The 20,271-nt window shown below is 38.8% G+C and overlaps 2 protein-coding genes across 2 annotated transcripts in view; one reads left to right on the top strand and one right to left on the bottom strand.

Moving 5' to 3' along the window:
- Positions 1–20,271, bottom strand: part of MED12L (mediator complex subunit 12L) — a 325,697-nt gene that overhangs the window by 128,391 nt on the left and 177,035 nt on the right. The window lies entirely within an intron of this gene.
- Positions 3,025–8,053, top strand: GPR87 (G protein-coupled receptor 87). Its single transcript, XM_041734040.1, has 2 exons — positions 3,025–3,058; positions 6,983–8,053. The coding sequence occupies exons 1-2, from the start codon at positions 3,025–3,027 to the stop codon at positions 8,023–8,025; spliced, it is 1,077 nt and encodes a 358-aa protein (XP_041589974.1). The 3' UTR covers positions 8,026–8,053.

The following is a 20,271-nucleotide window of genomic DNA, read 5'->3' as shown; positions in this document are numbered from 1 at the left end:
GAGTAGCAAAAGAAAACAAGAGGAAGACCAGGTAAGGGACTGAGTAGGTGAGGGCCAAAAAAAAAAAAAAAAAAAGAGCTACCCTATAGAGTTTTGAGGTTTTAAACTCCTTTGACCACGAGATGAAGGAAATATTCATAAATAAATACAAAAGAAAAATTGGTTTCTGTGGAGAAAAGGGAAAACAGAGATTTTGAGGATGAGGAACATCAACATATAGCACACTCCACCATATACGTTTTATTTCTCTTGGGTAGATACGTAGGAGTGGAATTGCTGGGTCATAACGATAAGTCTAGTTTTAACTTGATAAGAAACTACTGTTTTCAAAGTGGCCATATCATTTTAAATTCCCACTAGCAATGTATAATACTTTGTTTTTCCACATCCTTAGCAACACCTGATATTCTCTTTTCTGTCGATAGTCATTCTGGCAGATATGAAACAGCATGTCATGGTGGGCCACCATGGCATATTTATTTTATTTAAATATCTCTAATGACTAATGATGTTGAACATCTTTTCAAGTACCCTTGGTGAAATGTCCATAGAAATCGTTAGATCATTTATTTTCTAATTGGGTTGTTTTCTTAATAGGAAGTTGTTAACATTCTTTGTATATTCTGAATACAAATCCTTTATCAGAAATGTGATATTTAAATATTTTTCCCCAAGTCTCTTTTTTGGGTCCACCTTAATGGCTGTCTGCTGTCTCTCTTGTTGCTGCCTGTGGCTGACCCACTTCTAGACACTGCTCCTCTTCCAGTGGGGGATAAGCCATATGGGAATTCTTGTTACTGAGTAAGGTATATGTCAAGAGGAAGAAAACCATACAACCTGGGAAGAGAGATTTGTAAAAATCAGGATATATTTATCAGTTAAACTCCATGAAATGTTTCCATGAGAAGCTGGATTTGAGAATAAAAAGTTTACTGAATCCAAGGACCATTATTATGAAGATTAGAAAACTGTTTCAGTCATTTTTCCCAGTAAACTTTAGTAAGTAAAAACAAAGTAGAGTTTCACTTCCTTGCCTTACTTTAAAAATCCCTTGACACTGGCACCCAATAAGGAAAAGGCTCTTAAGAGCCCTCATCATCGTCTGTGCTCTATTAACCAAAAAATTACCTTTTTAGTGCCCACTACGTACTACATACTGTAGCGGTTCGACATAAGGCATGGATAAGGTATCTAAATTTTAAAAGAGATGATTTGGGCCAGGAGGGGAATCACTAAAAATTTGCAAACCATTTTTTCCACCTACTACCAAATCTAGCACCTACGCATCATGCGATACCAGGGAACAGAAAACAAGGGCAAAACAACAGATAAGGAAACAAGTGCCTCTCTATTGCTGAGAAATTCTTCAATAGACTTCTGTCTGCAAAGTGCTCTTTCCCTGCTGACTCAGCCAATGTAACTGCTTACATCAGCCAGAAATATGCTTTGTACTTAAAGGGGAGGAGGTTACTTGGGGTCTCTTTGCAGCTGTATGGTATATGAGCAACAATCAATAAAGAGACATTAGAGTCTCACATGGTTTCATGAGCAAGTGTGACTTCCCCTGTTGCAAACCATTCATTCCATAAATCCATTTGACTGTAGCAGCACACTTGCCCACAGTTCTCAAGATTTTTTCTTTTTTAATCAATACCTTGGAGAACCCAGAAACAAAGAATAGAGAGGGCTGCTTGAAAGAGAAGGGGGGAGATATATTTTATAGCATTCAGTGTTACATGCACATATGATCTCAGTTAATCTTTGTAAAAATGTGTGGAATTCTGAAAGCTTGGGAAAAGTTCAGGAATGTAGCCAAGATCACACCCCCGTCACTCAAAGCCAATTAAATTATTCATTCCTAATCATGCCTTGAGATTGGATGGAATGCAGTGATCACAGAGAAACACAGGGGCTTATAAGACAAACATTCAAATGATATTAAATTCTTAAGGGAAATCTTGAGGAAAACACAGATACTACTCATGTAAATTAGAGTCCAGACAGAGATTTTGTAGGGTTTTCAGAGCAATTCCAGAAACATCAGGTGACTTGATAGAGGTCACACAGCTGGTTAGTGTAAACCCAGAATTAGAACTCCAGAAATTATAAGTATAGGATACCGAAAGCATATACAACGTGAGCATATATAACACTCTTATATATATCAGTGCTAGATCTTTAAGGAAAAAAGAAAACAGATTTTTTTTTTTTAAACAATCACAAACTCATATAAGTCCCATCATAGATGCATTTGTTATATGCTCAAGTTGGGGTAGGGGAAAGAATCCAGTAGAAGCAGGGATGGGAAGATGTAAGCTAACACCTCCTGAGTGCATTCCAAGACCCAGGCTCTGATAACTGTCTTTTGGACTCTTGGATTCTTTCACATAATCCTTATGATAATCCTGTGATATAATTATTAGCATTCTCGTTTCAGAGATGAGGACACTGAGTCACAGTGATATTAGTTACTTTCCATGGCCACACACTGGTGTTAGATAGGCAGCATACACAGAATGGTTCTTGCTCTGTCGCAGGCTGGAGGAGGACATAAGAGTAGGCAACTCTCTTGTGGCACAGCTGTTCGTATCCAAAGAGTAGTATGCCTTTTCTGAACCTCAAAAGGATATTTATATATATATTTTTAAAAACTGATGGGTGTGACCGGGTGGCTCAGTTAGGTGTCTGTCTCATGGTTTCAACTTGGGTCAGGACCTCAGGGTCATGGAATGGAGCCCCACATCAAGCTCCATGCTCAGTGGGGAGTCTGCATGTGATTCTCTCTCTTCCTCTCCCTCTGCCCCTCTCCCCACTTGTGCTCTAAGGTAAAACAATATTAAAAGAAAAAAAAAGGAAAGAAAGAAAAAAATCAAAATTATTGTGTTCATATTCCTTCCTAACTTATCCCCATTCTTTTTTTGCCCAGGACTCAAGCCAGGAATAACCTATGCCAAACCATTCCCGCAGCCATCCCCAAGTGTTTCCTGACACGTATTTTTGCTTACAATCCATCACAGCTAAAGAATGGGGCTCAACTTGACACTTGAAAAATTACCAGGTAAGCCAGCCATCAGAAAAAACGCACAGGAAATCTTCCCTGACCAATAATTGTTTTTACACTGTGTGACAATTTGGGAATTTTATTGGTCACTGAACCAATTAACAAAATAAATCAGAATTTAAAAAAAAATAAAAATAATAAATCAGCATTTAGCCTCTCATTAAAAATAAAACAGCAAACAGAGAGCATCACTGAGAGAAATTTAACTTGCTATTACTTAATTCTAAGCTTTGTTTCCTGTACGGATCATCTCAAAAGGACAATAAAGATTGAATTCACATTTGGGGAAGATTTTTATAACCAAACTAAAGTACTTATTACTTTCCAGATGTAATAGTTTAAAAACTAAGGTTCAAAAAAATAATAAAAATTAAAATTAAAAAAATAAAATAAAATAAAATAAAATATAAAAAATAACGTTCACTGAGCTTTCCCAGGAATCCAAAGACCACATCCACCTCCTTTCCTGGGTAACTATTTTGACAATGACCATCCAAGAGCAGCCGTACCATGGTAGGGACTCCCTCTAATTGGCACGACTTGTGAGTTTCATTCCACCAGGCAAGTAGAGCAGTGACCTATTGATACTTTCACATTTTGTGCCAGAGAGTGACACGTCCCAAAGAGCAATAATGCAGCTATACCAAAAGCAAAAAGACCAAGGTTCTCCATCTTGGTGAAGATGGAGATAAGAACTCCATCATTCTTAATGTGACTGCAACTAATGAGACAAATTGTAATTAACAACTTTAAGGTACAGAGTGAACATCCTACTAAGACTGTCCTCGAAATCATGTATTCAGGGAATTTATCTCTTGGGACATCTGGCAAAACGGCTACTGTTTATTCCCCTTAACAAAGTTATGAAGTGACTAAACCAGCTCTGTCAAGTAGAACTTTCTGCAATGACAAGAATGCCCTTTATCTGCACTAGCCGATTCAGGACTCACATGTGGTTAACGCTCCGTATGGCTACAAACCCCATGCATTTCTCCGACACACCAGCCCAGACAGCCACATCCTAGCCCTCAACACCTGCACTACAATACCACTCGCACATACACACTGGCACCGAATGTTAATTTGCTATGGAACTAGAGTTCTTTTGTCATAGCCTTTGTTGATCTAATTTAAAAGGAGTCGGGAGAGGAGAGAAATCTGCACCCTCAATTATCACTCTGTATCAAGCTCTGAGCTAAATAATACAGGTAATAACGTCCTAATAAACAAGGAGTGTGTGAGAAAATAGCCTTTACATTGTAAAAACACCTTCTAATTTTTCTTAATTGAATCACCAAGCTACCTGTCATTAAAAATGCTCCCCTAACTTTGCCAAGTTTTTTACTGACTGAAGAACAACATGATAAAATGGTCTGGGTGAAGACAGCCACCTATTTTTGATGGCCATTGTTCCTGAGCAGGAACACTGTGCACAGAAATGCTTCTAGCACACCCACTAGCTTTGGAAAAATTTTGGGGCAAGGACGCAGAAAAGAAATAATGGGAATGGCTAGCAAAGAAGAGTATAACATAGACTTAATTCTTTAAAAAAAAGATCAATTTAGACAAAACTCTCTATATGAAGTTTTGAGCCTTCCAGAGCAATCCACAGATGGTTCATCCTGCTTATGAACCATTTTGTTCCTCTCTATTACCATATTATTTCATAAAATAAATCATAACAAGTTTAACCACTAATTTGCTTAAGCTGCATTATAAATGTGGAATTTGTGAATGAAGAAATAACCAAGCCCAGGCCTATCCTACTGAATTAAAAAGTCCTGTATTCCAAAATGTTAATCCTATACATAAACTAAGGAAGCAAATACCATGAGGTGATATAATCAACAAAGCTCAACACGAGACTCCCAAAGCCACAGTAACCACTGTGGAATAAGGCCACTTGTGCTTGATATTTGCCATTTACGAGACCATATTCGTTAAGTACTATTTTTGACATTCTGATTTAAGACTCCAATCTTTAATAACAACCATAATTGATCAGTAAATCACCATTTAATACGAGTGCCTCTTCATACAATTAAAACTTTGAAATATAATGACATACTGGGCAGACACACAATCCCTAACCAACCCTGGGAGCTATGGGTCTTTCCATTCCACAGTGGACATCCGCAGCAGTCAACACCAAGGGTTGAAATACTCCAGGCCGAGCATGCAGCAGTTTGTGAACCATTCTTTTTTAATTATAATGGCTTTGAAAACCATTCATAATTGTTGCAAAGCACAGCCACTGTAGCGGGATATGATGTGGCTGCCCATTTTCAGTCTGTGCCCGTTGGCTGGGCCACTTACCCTGATTAAAACCTGGTTGTCCTCTCTCCATTTCCCACAGGGTTCCATTCTGGGTTAGATCAAAGTGTCTGCTAATAGTTTAATTGAGAAAACTAATTCAAGCACTATCTTCACTCAGGTAAAACTGTACATCTTAGAAAGCTTCTAATAACATGGATGCCGATGGGGATCTTGTGGTGCAGAAGCAGCCAAGAATGCAACACTCCATTAAGTCAAAATAGGCTTGAATGATACTGTTCAAGACAATATTTGAAACTGGCAACAGTAATACAGATGGTAGCTGAATCAGGCATTTTAAACTTATAAAGCATAATAATGCTATGGGTATCATCGTAATAGGCTAGTCCAGGTATAAATTACTAGTCTGTGTAAGGATATTTCAGCCAGGAAAACCAGTTTTTAAAAACACTTGTCGCATGGAATAAAGGGCAAGAATTAGAAAGAGGACAAGGTTACTTAGGAAGAGCCTACACTTAAATTTCAGGCAGCAATTTAAGAACCTGTTTTTGGATCAGAATCATCAAACTATCGTTCCCTGTTTTCATTTCTTCAAAGAAGCGAACTAATACATATACTACACTGCCTGTTATATAGAGAAATGAGGGCAAAATTAATGTTGTTAGCTCTAAAACAATATCGTTCCAAAATATAATTGTCATTATAGTAAACATTATTCATTAGTGAGAAGTAAAATTTCAGTAACGACCTTCCTTGTAAACTTACATACAAAAAAGTCCATTTTGAAAATTGCATTAGTCCTGCTTTAAAGGGGCGGAGGCAGATGACAACATATAACAACTGGGAGGAGAAAATGTTTGCAAGGAACGACAGGCTGAAATGCAAGTCTGATGCCGGAGCAGGGAGGCTAAGTAGGAAGATTCTCTCTACAGTGGGGTATGAAAGAAGTTTTCAGAGGAATCTTCCAGCCAAAGTCATTTGTCAGAGGAAAGTCTTCTGTCCCAGAAAAGTCTTGTCTTAGTTCTCCTTCCTGTGCTCGGTTACCGGCCTGGAGCAGCCTGTGGGAAGTGTCCATCAGCAAGGAAACGGTGGTGGACTCAGAGCCCTGAGCCCTGCTACGATTTTGCTCCCCTCAGTAGAAGATCCACAATACCCATGATGCTCACACAACATGTTACTGATTTTGATGGAGTGGTATGGGATACATAGCAATGAGAACTAAAAATCCCAAAACAAAAGTTAGAGGTTTAAAAATGTTTATCTAAGTGCGAGTGGTATAATGTAGCCTTGATAATAAAAACAGGCATCAGCCTAGAACAGTTTTTGACAAGTTGCCCTCCAGGATAATTGTCATAATGGTATATTTATTTGCATTTTCAAAAGACTGACATAAAGAACCAGAAATACCACATTTTACTCAAAGCATCTCAAGTGCGATGTGTCTGGGGGAAGAGGATAAGGACTTGGGAGAGAGGCCACCAATACTTCGGTCACTCAAAACACTAAAGATGAAATAAAGTAACTGTTTAAATTGCTAAAGGCGTTTTTTAAACCTGCCCAAAATAGCAGTCGCCTATAAGGGAGACTAGTGGTCTGTGGGACACACATGTGAAGCTCTGACATGATGTCTCCCCACTTCTCCTACAGATAATGAGCTGCACAGCCAAGGGAGTCACGCTCCAAGTAACATGAGCGATGGACCCGGAAAGAACACCACTGTTAACAACGAATTTGACACTATCGTCTTGCCTGTGCTTTATCTCATTATATTTGTGGCAAGCATCTTGCTGAATGGTCTAGCAGTGTGGATCTTCTTCCACATTAGGAATAAAACCAGCTTCATATTTTATCTCAAAAACATAGTGGTTGCTGACCTCATAATGACGCTGACATTTCCATTTCGAATAGTGCATGATGCAGGATTCGGACCTTGGTACTTCAAGTTTATCCTCTGCAGATACACTTCAGTTCTATTTTATGCAAACATGTATACTTCCATCGTGTTTCTTGGACTAATAAGCATTGACCGCTATCTAAAGGTGGTAAAGCCATTTGGGGACTCTCGCATGTACAGCGTAACTTTCACAAAGGTCTTATCTATTTGTGTTTGGGTGATCATGGCCGTTCTTTCCTTGCCAAACATCATTCTAACAAATGGCCAACTCACCAAGGAAAATATTCATGACTGCATGAAACTTAAAAGTCCCTTGGGAGTCAAATGGCATCAAGCAGTCATTTATGTCAATAGCTGCTTGTTTGTGGCTGTGCTGGTGATACTGATCGGATGCTACATAGCCATATCCAGGTACATCCATAAGTCCAGCAGGCAATTCATAAGCCAGTCCAGCCGAAAGCGGAAACATAACCAGAGCATCAGGGTGGTGGTGGCAGTGTTCTTTACCTGCTTTCTACCCTATCACTTGTGCAGGATTCCTTTCACTTTCAGTCACTTAGACAGACTCTTAGATGAATCTGCACACAAAATTCTGTATTACTGCAAAGAAATGACACTCTTCTTGTCTGCGTGCAATGTGTGCCTGGATCCAATAATTTACTTTTTCATGTGTAGGTCATTTTCAAGAAGGCTATTCAAGAAATCAAATATCAGAACCAGGAGCGAAAGCATCAGGTCACTGCAAAGTGTCAGAAGATCAGAAGTCCGCATATATTATGATTATACAGATGTGTAGGAGTTAAAGGCCCCTAGGCCTACTTGTCTGTTGAAGTCAAAGTGTACAGAATGTAAATAAATGTTTCTTTTGATTATGCTCGCTTCAGTCTCTCAAATACGGAAAAAGAGAAATAGAACGGTATGAAACTTGGGCGTAATTTGGAACTGAGCAAAACATTAAGGCACGCCAAAGAGGGAGACAGGCAAGAGGCGGTGTGGAGCTAGCTGAGTGACAGGTTCGTGACTCGGGTCCTAGGAGCAGACTGCAGAGCAGAGAATGCCAGGGCAATGCCGGTGCACTGCAGCCATCTGCCAGGAAATGCTGCTTTGAAGCCACTTTGGAAAGAAGAGAAAGTTTAGAGAAAAAAACTATGTAGCTATAAGGTTGAACATTTGGGTTCATTTATTTCTGATATAACTGAATACATATCAATTGCTGAGCCTTCTGTCATTCCATCTGTGAACACATTCGACCTTTGCCCATCATCCCTTCACCGTATTTACAAATGTCTATGCACATTAGAAGAAATTTGTAGCGTGGGGTAAGATGGAGAAGATTCAACTCCATCTTTTGAGCGATGTATTTCAAAGACTGAATTCAGTTAACTGATTTTAAACTTAGGCTATTTCAGAGAGAGGAAAAAAATGTGACTCTTAAGCAAAGTGGATCTTGGGTAAAACACTACGTTTGCCATTATTGTAGCGCTATGCTGCTAAATCCTCAAGGGGCAAGGGTAGAGACGAGAAGATGGAGGTTTGGTTAACAAATATATGTGGCTTGCCAAAAATCCATTTAATATTCTTTATTTTAGAAAAATTGGAGTTCCTGGGTGGCTTAATCAGTTAAGCATCTGACTCTCGATCTCAGCTCAGGTCTTGATCTCAGGGTTCTGAGTTAAAGCCCCCATGTTGGACTCCACATTGGGTGTGGAGCCTACTTAAGAAAATGAAAAACTATTAGCAAAATAGTCTTTCCTTTAACACTGTTCTCATTAGTTTGAAAATATCACCTTAAGTTAACGGACAGAGTGCAATAGATTACAAAAAAAGCACCCAGGGAACATTTTTAATCTTAGAAGATTTTCTTCTACAAGATACCCTTAAGCCTTCATTCTTTGCAAAGCCATCAGCTGCTTGAGTACTAGGTGCCTCACTCGTCCCTCACACTGTATGAGGAGCGAGGCAAGCATTAAAACAGGAGAACTGAAAGCATGTTTGCCAGTTGGCTGACAAATATGGTCAAAGAGACAACAAAGCCGACACATGCATAACACAGTGCAGTATTTTATTAGACTCTTGTAAACTATCTGCACAATTCTTAAAGCTGAAGTGCACAGAAATAAGAGCACAAGAATAACTTATGCCCTTATTTGTGTGACTACCATCATGTAGAACACCAATAGAATTTGGGTACTCCTACATTCCTAGTAGGTGAGTCAGGCTTGGTAGACGGATTGGTAGCAAACTGCTTAAAATAATTATTGGAGGGCTTCTACTGAAATTCCCATTTCTCCATCAAGTTTCCAATTCCGTAAATCCTAGGGGCACACTATTACATTAATTAATGCACACCTCATTTGGTCACCGGCATAGCCTACTATCCATTGTACGCGCTAGCTAGGTTAAAATAAACTGTGTTTTAGATCAGCTAAAATGAAAAGGCACTTTGAAAGACTAAGTCCTTCTTCCATTCTTCATTCTTCCCACGGTGCCCAAGATGGGTTACAGCTATACTACATAAAAAGAAGGAGCAACAGCGTGGCTAGGAAAACAGCCTCAGATAGTGTATCTTATCCTCTCCATCCCCTATTTCTCTGCACTGCATCACAGCTCCCAGTCAAAAAATCTCAAAATGATATTACCCGCTTCAATGTGAATGTTTATGCTGTTGACTGCATCAAGCTCCACCTGGGGCTCCTGATCAGTGGGACGCCTGTTTTGCCGTCTGCCTCTCCCCCTCCTCATGCTTTCTCGCTTCCTCTCTCACTCAAATAAATAGATTTTTTTTTAAATATAAAAAATTTTAAAAATTTATTGATAATCTGAAAATGATTTGGAATCTAAAATTTCTTACATAAACTTTCAGGATCCTCTCAGATACAATAAATAGCTTAGTTATTTTCCCTTTTATGCAGATGAGAAACATATTCAGAGAATTCTTTTTAATTTTCTATTTTTCCTACAACTTAAACTGATCTTGTAGGAAATCCACTAGTGTGCCTATTATTAACTCCATTATATTCATTATACCGTTTATACCATTCTATTCTCATTTCCATATGGTATACCAGTATTTTGCTTCTCAATTATTCAAGTGAAGGGTCACCACAAAAATCCATAAACTTATATTAAATAGCTAAGGCAAAATTGTGTTTGTGCATTTGCGCACACACACGTGCCAAAGATAATGCGGCCGAAACAGAAACTTGTAACCTCCATGAGGAAATCTGATCTACTAGGAAAAAATAATATTACAGAAAGAAAATAAGAAAACAAAGAGACAATAAGGTTTGGGGATCACTTATATTTTATAAATCCTGGTTTCCCCCCAGACTAAACACCATTAAGACAACAGCTAGCAAATTAATAAATACTGATAAGGACATATCATGTTAAAAAAAAAAATTGTGCAACGTGTTATTTAAAACAATCCTTCAACTGAAAAGATGCTCAATATCCCTCAACATCAGGGAAATAGAAGTCAAAACTACAATAAGATATCACCTCATGCCTGTCAGAATGGCTAAATTCAAAAACATAAGGCGAGGATGTGGAGAAAAAGGAACTCTCTTGCACTGTTGGTGGGAATGCAAACTGGTGCTGCTGATGTGGAAAATAATATAAAGGTCCCTTAAAAAAATAAAAATAAAACTACTCTATGATCCAGGAATTACACTACTGAGTATTCACCCAAAAAAATACAAAAGACTAATTCAAAGGGATACATGCACTCCTGTTTATTGAAGCATTATTTACAATAGCCAAATTATGGGATCAGCCCAAGTGTCCATGGCATAGATGGATAAAAGAGATGTGGTATATATACATGATGGAATATTAATTAGCCATTAAAAATGAAATATTGCCACTTGCAACAACATGTACAGAGCTAGAGAGTATAATGTTACGTGAAATAGAGAAAGACAAATACCATATGATCTCATTCATATATGGAATTTAAGAAACAAATGAGCAAAGAAAAAAAAGAGAGAGAGACAGAGAGAGTGAAAAACCAGAAAACAGATTCTTAACTTTAGAGAACTGAGGGCTATCAGAGAGTAGGTGGCTGGGGGGAATGGAATGGAGGAAATAGGGGATGAAGATTAAGTAGGACACTGTATCTTGATGAAAAATAAAATATTTCAATATCCCTAAGTAAATTTTTTTTAAAAAGATTTACTTGAGAGAGAGCGTACGCACACAAGTGGTGGAGAGGGAGAAGCAGGCTGCCCATGGAGCAGGGAGCCTGATGTGGGGCTCGATCCCAGGACCCTGGGATCATGACTTGAGCTGAAGGCAGATGCTTAACTGACTGAGCCACCCAGGTGCTCCCCCCAAGTGAATTCTAAGCTTAAATATTTCTTAGAATCAAACATTTTCTAATTTCAGCATAATACAAACATCTGGTAAATGCAAAATTATTTACCATACCCCCCCAGCCCTCTATCACCATCTAGTGGTAAAATTCATGAAACGACTGAAGAAAGAGTAAGATCTACAGGAAGCTATCTTAACAGTTGTAAAAAGGACATAACTTAAACAGGCTAAAATATACACGGATTTCACAAGGGAAACATTAGAAATACTGATTTATTTTTCTTTCCTAATTTATGTGCAGTAAAATTTTTAATTAATAACAATTTATCTGTAGTTTCTAAAGTACAAAAAATCTTAATTAGAGTGGAAGAGGGAAATAAACAAGTTAGTGTTAAAAATTTTTAATTATTAAGAGACTCAGGGAAGCCTCGGTGGCTTAGTGGTTGAGTGTCTGCCTTTGGCTCAGGACCTGACCCCGGGATCCAGGATCAAGTCCCGCATCTGGCTCCCCACAGGGAGCCTGCTTCTCCCTCTGTGTCTCTGCCTCTCTGTGTCTCTCATGAATAAATAAATAAATCTTAAAAAAAAAAGAAAGAAACAAACTCATGGTATTCAAATGACAACATAAGTTTTGAATGTTAAGTCTCTCTTATAAACTGTGATACGAAATTATCTAAAATGCAAAAATGGTATAATGTAGCTGTCAGAGCACATACTTTCTTTTCATTTGAATACTCAAGATATGAACATAAATTGGAAATTCCTCGATTTCAAAAAGTTTCATAGGCAAACATTCTTAATATAAGTGGCAAATTTCTCTTTGAATAATGCTGGAGAATATCCAGTGGTTGCAGTCTCACCAGTCTCCACGGCATCTCTGAGAAATGAGCCCCATGTCTGATTAAATCAGCCTGACTTACAAGCAAGGGTCCAGAGTAGTCACCAGATTTCCCAAAGCTTCCAATTCTAGATCTTGGTTTAAATGTTATACACAAGACTTTTCAACGACACTGTACTTGTTTACCTACACAGATATACAGACAAACACATAGCACGTGTAACTAGAGCTAATAGACTTACAATAACGAATGCGACTCAGCTCCTTATCTGTGATGGTTTTTCAAAATCACATTCTGTGCTTAAAATGGTTACTACTAGCCTAAAGAAAAATTTTATATATATATATAAATAACTTTATATATATATAATACAAATATATCCTGAATAAAATTGAAAGCACCTATCAACTACCAATAATAAATATCTCTATGTGTTTTTCTTTTTTTTTTTTTTTTTTTTTTTTTTTTTAATTTTTATTTATTTATGATAGTCACAGAGAGAGAGAGAGAGGCAGAGACACAGGCGGAGGGAGAAGCAGGCTCCATGCACCGGGAGCCTGATGTGGGATTCGATCCCGGGTCTCCAGGATCGCGCCCTGGGCCAAAGGCAGGCGCCAAACCGCTGCGCCACCCAGGGATCCCTCTATGTGTTTTTCAAAGGGCCTAAACCATATCATATGTGTCCTTAAATTTTTAGACGTTGCTTTATGGAGCCAGAGAAATATCGCCATTAAAGAGAAGAATAAATAAATAAAAGGAAAAGTGTATCAGACTGAACATTTACACTACATAAATTTGAAATATCTGGGCAGCCCGGGTGGCTCAGCGGTTTAGAGCCACCTTCAGCCCGGGGCGTGATCCTGGAGACCCGGGATCGAGTCTCACGTCGGGCTCCCTGCATGGAGCCTGCTTCTCCCTCTGCCTGTGTCTCTGCCGTGCGCGCGCTCTCTCTCTCTCTCTCTCTCTCTCTACCTCTACCTCTCATAAATAAATAAATATTAATAAATAAATGAATGAATGAATGAATTTGAAAGATCTAGATCCAAGCTTCTAAATTTTATCAAACCCAAAGCACCCTTTTTGTGAATGATTCCATATATTTTTAGTACATGGATATAGAAGCCATCGATGATATGATCTGTCTACACATACAACTGCAAACACACACACACACACACACACACACACCACTTTGCATAGTAGTGTGGGACCATAAAAATAACTGTGCAAAACTGAAACTGTGCAATTTCATCAACAGAAAAAAATGTTTTACAATCTTTTATTTTTTTTTTGTTTTACAATCTTTTAAAAAAATGTGTCAAAACATTAAAAATTTTCTTATTGTTGGTCATAAAAATAGGAAAATAATAATATTAGATAAAAAACATTGCAAATATTAAAAATTTTTGCAAAAAAATTAAAATTGCAAAAAATTGCGATTTAAAATTAAAATTGCAAAAAAATTGCAAAAATTAAAATGTCTTATTTCCTTGTGGGGAACAAAAGAAACCACTAAGAGTAGTGCGTGCCTCCTTAGTATATAATTTACAATGTAGAGTAAGCATTTTTTTCTATGCCTTGTAGAACTGTCACCTTCCTGTTAATAGCTTCCAACATTTTATTCTTTGAGCTTTTAAAATTATGAATTATAGGTATTCCTACTTTTTGAGAGTTCCCATTATAGCACTGTTATGAAGTACCATTAGTACCTATTCTTGCTTACCAAGGGAAATCCAAAGAGGATTTCCACTTTTACGAATAAAAGGTGAAAGGCAGAAAAAGCAGTCAGCATTCATTTTGCATCAAACTGTTACAGAGACAGCAAGTCATGAGCAGTGAGCAGAGTCCCACCAAGCTCCTTCCCCCAGGAACTACACCCAGCATCTCAGCATCAAGGCATGAGGATTCTGAACCATATCGATGAGAATCTGTGCTTTATCTCAATTGATTTTGTGCATCCCTTAGCACAAAGATGTGTCCTGAAGTTTAAGTCTCAAGAGACATTATTTTTGAGTCCATTAATGTTATTCCCACATAAATTAATGGTAACTGCTTTTTGCTTTATATCACTTCGACTTCTGAAAGGAATGCTCTGACTTTCGGATAGCGAGGAAGAGTCATTATTTTGGAGTTAGTTCCTTTGTGAAGTTTCTTGCCAGCATCGCTTACTCTGGGACATCGCATCCTTTCCATCACCATCACTTTTCCACTGATGTCAGTAAGATCACCGGCACTAAGTTCCTCTGGCTGCATGCGAGAGGCTCAAAACTCCCAGTCAGCTATTTCTTCTCACACTCTCTTTACACACGGTTTGAATTTCACTGTCTGCATTATCACTTTTCATTTCTTTGCCACTCCTTCATCTGTGCTAGTTAACTCTCACTTCTGATCATCCATTTTTGTAGAATGTCAAGAGGGTTATCTCTAGCATACAAGGAGGCTGCACAACAACACGCTTTGCTGCCTATGCGTGACCTGAATAAGAGATGTGCAGATATCGATCACGGACAAACATTGAAAGCAGTGACGTGATTGGCTCCTGACTCTGATACGTGTATACTATTTATGTGAGCAACTGTGGATTACAGAGCTAGTAGCCAAGTTTGTACTTTCCGTAGGTACTCAGAGTTGATACACTATTGTAACTGAAATTTGGACAGTTGCTGGGAAACTGACACTACTTAACTAAATTATGATAATTCAAATAAGTGTATGTCAGAAATGTAAAACCAAGGACTGCCTGTCAATGTGTATATACGTATGTGTGACCATAAACATAACCCTAAAGAAAAATAGAAAAAGAAGAATTCGTAAAATGATATAGAACTTAATATCAAATATCATTAATTCATTCAATAAAGTGATTAGATGCTTGCATCTGTATATTCAATTATGTTAATTCAACAGTTGTAAATGTTACTTGTGACCCAAATGCCATCAACATTACCACTGTGGGTGATGTGACGTTCTAAAATGATGCATAATTCTGGAGATTACCAAAAAAAAAAGAATATAAATATTCTAGACAGTATTTATATTCCTGGATACATAAGCTGTATATTAAAGCAGACAAAGATGCTTTATATGTAAAACAGACTTAAATTCTGGGCTCAGATTTTTGTAAACAGGTTTTTCACTGATGGGAAAGTGTAATGGACTATTCCCACAAGAAGCATGGAGCAATTCTTCATGGTTCAAAGACTGACTGCCTCAGACTTTGTAAGATATTAAGCATCCACAGCCCTTCCGCCAAATACTAGGACAAAAACAACTGCATGTTTGACAAAGTGGCCCCCTGGGTAGTACTCCGTCACTGAGAACCCGGATCCAGGTTCCTGAAACATCAGTGGACAGAGAGAAGAATATATCTAAGGTTTCAGTCAATATAAAACCCCAGGCCTTTAGATACCGATAAGGCCTAAATAAATTTAGAAGAGAGAGATAGCATGATAGTCATAAATTAACAATAAAGCAATCTTTTTTACTCCCATTTCTTCATAATCACAAAAACGGTAAAAAGAGTAAGTGATTCCTATGAAGTCTGCATGCAAGCTTCATTAGAGAGAGGCCTGCTTTAAGTCGAATGTGTTCTCTGCCAATATTACCTGAAAGACACCTATATTAACTGTAAATGGCCCTAAAATAACAGGTTAAAAATAGATCAAGATGGGGCGCCTAGGTGGCTCTGTCAGTTAAGCATCTGACTCTTGATTTCAGCTCAAGTCATGATCTCAGAGTTGTGAGATCGAGCCCCATGTCGGGCTCTGTGCTGGACATAGACTCTGCTTGTAAGATTCTCTCTTTCTCCCTCCCCTTCTGCCTCTCCCTCTCCTCCTCCCTCTTTAAAAATAAATCAACAAAGATCGTAATAATGATGATCAAATCTTCTAGAATGCTTACCCAGTCACTGCCCCAAGCACTCTACATAAAATGTTTAGTCCCCACAACAAGAAGTAGATATCTCCATTTTACAGGTGAGGAAACTGAAAGGCAGACCAGCTAAAGGAGAACGGCTGGGAAATGAAGGGTTGGCAGCAGGTCAGGAAGCCAAGAAGTCCATGTTGCTACCTAGACTGCATCACTTTCTCTCGCCACCTCAGGAAGGCTCCTTACCCCTTAAACTCGGTTAACAGCACCACTATCCACCCAAGCACCTGAATTCTAAATTTGAGTACCCCACTTTCCCTTACTCCCGGTAACACCCTCTGATATGGACAGTCCGGGCCTCTGGCCCACCAGGCCCTGCACTCAGCTTAGCCCAGACCTAGAGGGAGGCTATGTGGTCTCCGAGACAAGCAAGGACTTGGGAGTGGGGCAGACCTAGATCCCAACTGTGTGCCACGCTGAGGGAAGAAAATAAACAACTGTCAGACTTTAAACTAATGGCACTACTGCTTGGGGCCTTGCATTCTCTGCTCCTTCCCCACCTCTGGCATACTATTTTCTAGTACTTTTAACACTGGTTGTTTTCTGATGAAATAAAAATAGCAAACATTTATCGGGCACTCTCTCTGAGCTGAATCCATCTGAATCCATCCATTCCGTCTGCTAGACAAACGCCTGAGAAAGCACTAGCATTACCTCCATGTGAGAAATGAAGAGGTTCAGTAATGTTCCCAAGGTCAAAGAGTTCACAAAGGCTGTTTCTGAGGTCTGGACTCTGCCAGTGGGACTCTAGAAGCTCAGGTTTTAACCATGGATTGATACTAAATGAAATACCTCAAACTAGTACTAATACCACTGAAAGCCTTGTTAATTATTTATGCTACCAAATACAATTAACAGAAAGAAATTACATCAACACTGCAACTAAGGCGGGGCTTTAAGTTGAGAAGTTCTCTCAGCTAAAGCCTCAATAATTTCTCTAATAAACATGAAAGATAATACTCACTGCTAAGAGAAAGTTAGGGGAAGCCAATCAATCATGCATATTTGATCATTTCATTTTCTTATAATTAAGATGAGCGTATAACTCGCTGTCGAAACCTGGATACTTTTGAGAGTGAAAGAATCACTTACTGATGCACAACAGGTGTAACCAGGGCAAATCAGGATATAGGACCTATGGCCTCCACCCTCATGACACAGGAAAACTCATGTCAGTATGAGGAAATACCTAACAAGGAAAAAAAAAAAAAAATCAAGGTATCCAGCCATCTCCTCAACCAGAAGCCCCACTGTGAACCTTCTTCCATCCAGTTGCTAAAATGAAACCTGGATGCTGAGTTGGCAACTATTCATTCAACACGAAGTCTCTAATGGATGCTTCCTGGGACTGTGGGTGGGGGTTTCTAGGTTCGTATTTGTTGCCAGCAGTTCTGTGTAATGCCACAAGAAAGAATCTAGCCCATTTTGCTTCCTGAAGGAACACATTCTCTAATTCTAATATAAATCCTTTCCATCCTCTGCAGCAAAACCGTCACGAAGCTTTCCTAGCACGATCAACGACTTAGAACAAAATTTATTATTGTAGGAGTTCAACAGATTTGAGAGATGGAAGTTGCATTCAGGCTTCTCAGGCAGAGGCCTCCATGGAGACAGTAAACAAACAGGCTGGGCAGGAGGCCCAGATGTCCCCTCACTTCCACAACAGGACTAGATAGACGCCACCTGCAGGAAGTCTGTGATGCTCCCGCAGAAAGGCTGAAACCCCAGGCTACTAAAGCAAAAAAAAAAAGGGGGGGGGGGTTCTGAGTTGGCCTCCCGGTCATGATTAAGTCCCACCAGCCTAACCACATGTCTTCATTCAACCGATGCCCTGATCCTTGAGGATGATAGGGCAGCAGTAAGGATGAAACATGGAAATCTGGCTTCACTGATTCTTTGTTCCGATTATGCTAACTGGTCCATACAAAACAGCGTAAGAGTCACTGCTGTGTTTAAATTATGAACAGCTCTCTACAGCATTAATTGCTTAAAACCACAAAGAATTTCTCAGCCCAGCTGTCAAGGAAATCAGATTGCCAGAGATAACCACACAAACCCTCACAACCTCCCGAAGTACAAACAAGGATGCCTAGCTAACTTCAGCATGCTGGACACAGAAGACTGATGCCACATAATCTGGGGTGTGGCCTACTCTTTGGGTGAAAAATAGAAAAAGGAAACTGCATATGATCACCCACAACACTTCCTCTGACTGCAGTTAACCTCAGTCAAATTCTCTGAAGACAGGCCACAAAACCTTCCCCTAAACTGGCGAGGACAAACGCCTCCCACAACACCCACCACAGCATGAACTAGTAGCATCTGTTTATCAGAACTCTGGGAAAGTTTACCTTAATAGAAATGAAGTCATTCTCTACATTCTTAAGACTCATTCCTGCTCAATGATTCCTCTCCCAGTGATTTCTCAAGGCTCATTTTCCTAACTTGTTCTAACAATTTACTAAGGAGTTGAGCAGTTAGAGCACTAAATAAAATACAGGGTCTTTTAAATCCTCTCAGTTGCCTGACCTAGGATGCATCCATATGCAGATCGGGGGTTCAGAAACCTACAAAGAAGGGGCTCAAAAACGTGCAGATACAAGTGATTACACAATGCCCCCGAGATAATACTATTTAAGAATATTCACAGTCCTTGTTTATAGATTAATTATATCATCTCACTTCTTATTACCCACAAGATCAGAGCTTCCCATCGGGGATCTCCTCTGCCTCTCCATATTTTAAAAACATAAATTCACTCAACACTTCTGATTGCCTACTATGGTAGTGGGCACTGGGGATACCAACACAAACCAACAAGGACAGCCACTCCCCATTCTAGTCTGACGGTTTATAAAAACACAGACTAACACACCCAAGGTATCAGGGACACTTTCGGGGACAGTGACAGTGGAGGCAAGTCTTGAGAGGCAATGGGAACACTATGATGATTATGAGAAATGGGTGCATTGTAGAGAACCGGGGATCTAAAAGAAAATGCCCTCTTCTACTTCCTCATTATCTTTCCAAGAAACTATACAAAGAAGAGGAAATACATATGCACTAAACTTTTTGTTTTTGTAACAGTTAACATTCCCAATTTTAATTCTTTGCTAATAACATCAACTGAAATTCATGCCTTTTGATTCCTAAGGTTAAACGCAATCTAATACTAACCACACAGAAGATCTGTTTGAGCACTTCAACTAATTGGGACAAGTTATTCAATGCATGACTGAACACGAGTGCCCACCCCAAAGTGAGGTAATGTACAGTGTCCACGAAGTATATAAATATTGTGTAAATCAACGCACATTATAAAGTGTAACTACTGTTGTCCTACCAGAAGGTGGACATACCATACCAAAAATCTGTTCCTCCATCATAATTCTCAGATAATACACAACTGACAATGAATGCCTGTGCCTGTCACTCCAAGTTAAAAATAAATGAACAAAAAGCATAGTTTTGAAATAAACCTAAGTATGTTTTAATGGCATAATTGCTACCACTCCACTATTCTCAATGCACTGACCTTGGCAGGATTTAATACTTCACATAGAGAAACACAGAAACGCATGTATATACTCAGTTTTCCTGCCGGATTATACATTTTAAAGCACAACATCAATTACGTTACTACAAAGTACAAAAAAATTCATGTCGTCCTCTATTATGAACTTCTTGGCACGACAGGATCCACCACATTATGCACCACCCCACACTGGCTGACTTTCCATCCATGGTACCCTCACTGTTTTTTTTTTTTTAATCCCAGATTGAACTTCACCCCATTCTATAAATAAAAGAACCATTTAATAAGAACCAAAAAGACCACCTCCTTCACAGATTCTTATAGAGAGCCACTTACAAACTCACTTCTTTTAATTATCTCTGTGAATTCATATAATGCTCCTATTGGGCCTTATACTAAAATCTTCTGTAATTCTTATCTCAATATA

The sequence above is a fragment of the Vulpes lagopus genome, chromosome 19 (assembly GCF_018345385.1).
Source record: "Vulpes lagopus strain Blue_001 chromosome 19, ASM1834538v1, whole genome shotgun sequence".
Lineage (NCBI taxonomy): Eukaryota > Metazoa > Chordata > Mammalia > Carnivora > Canidae > Vulpes > Vulpes lagopus.
Note: the sequence above shows the minus strand (reverse complement) of the source record. Positions and strands in the feature narration are given on the sequence as shown.

Coding starts and splice junctions, on each gene's coding strand:
- GPR87 (XM_041734040.1), top strand. CDS start 3,025: ATGGGGCTCAACTTGACACTTGAAAAATTACCAG. Junction 3,059..6,982: donor GACACTTGAAAAATTACCAG/GTAAGCCAGCCA, acceptor CTTCTCCTACAG/ATAATGAGCTGCACAGCCAA.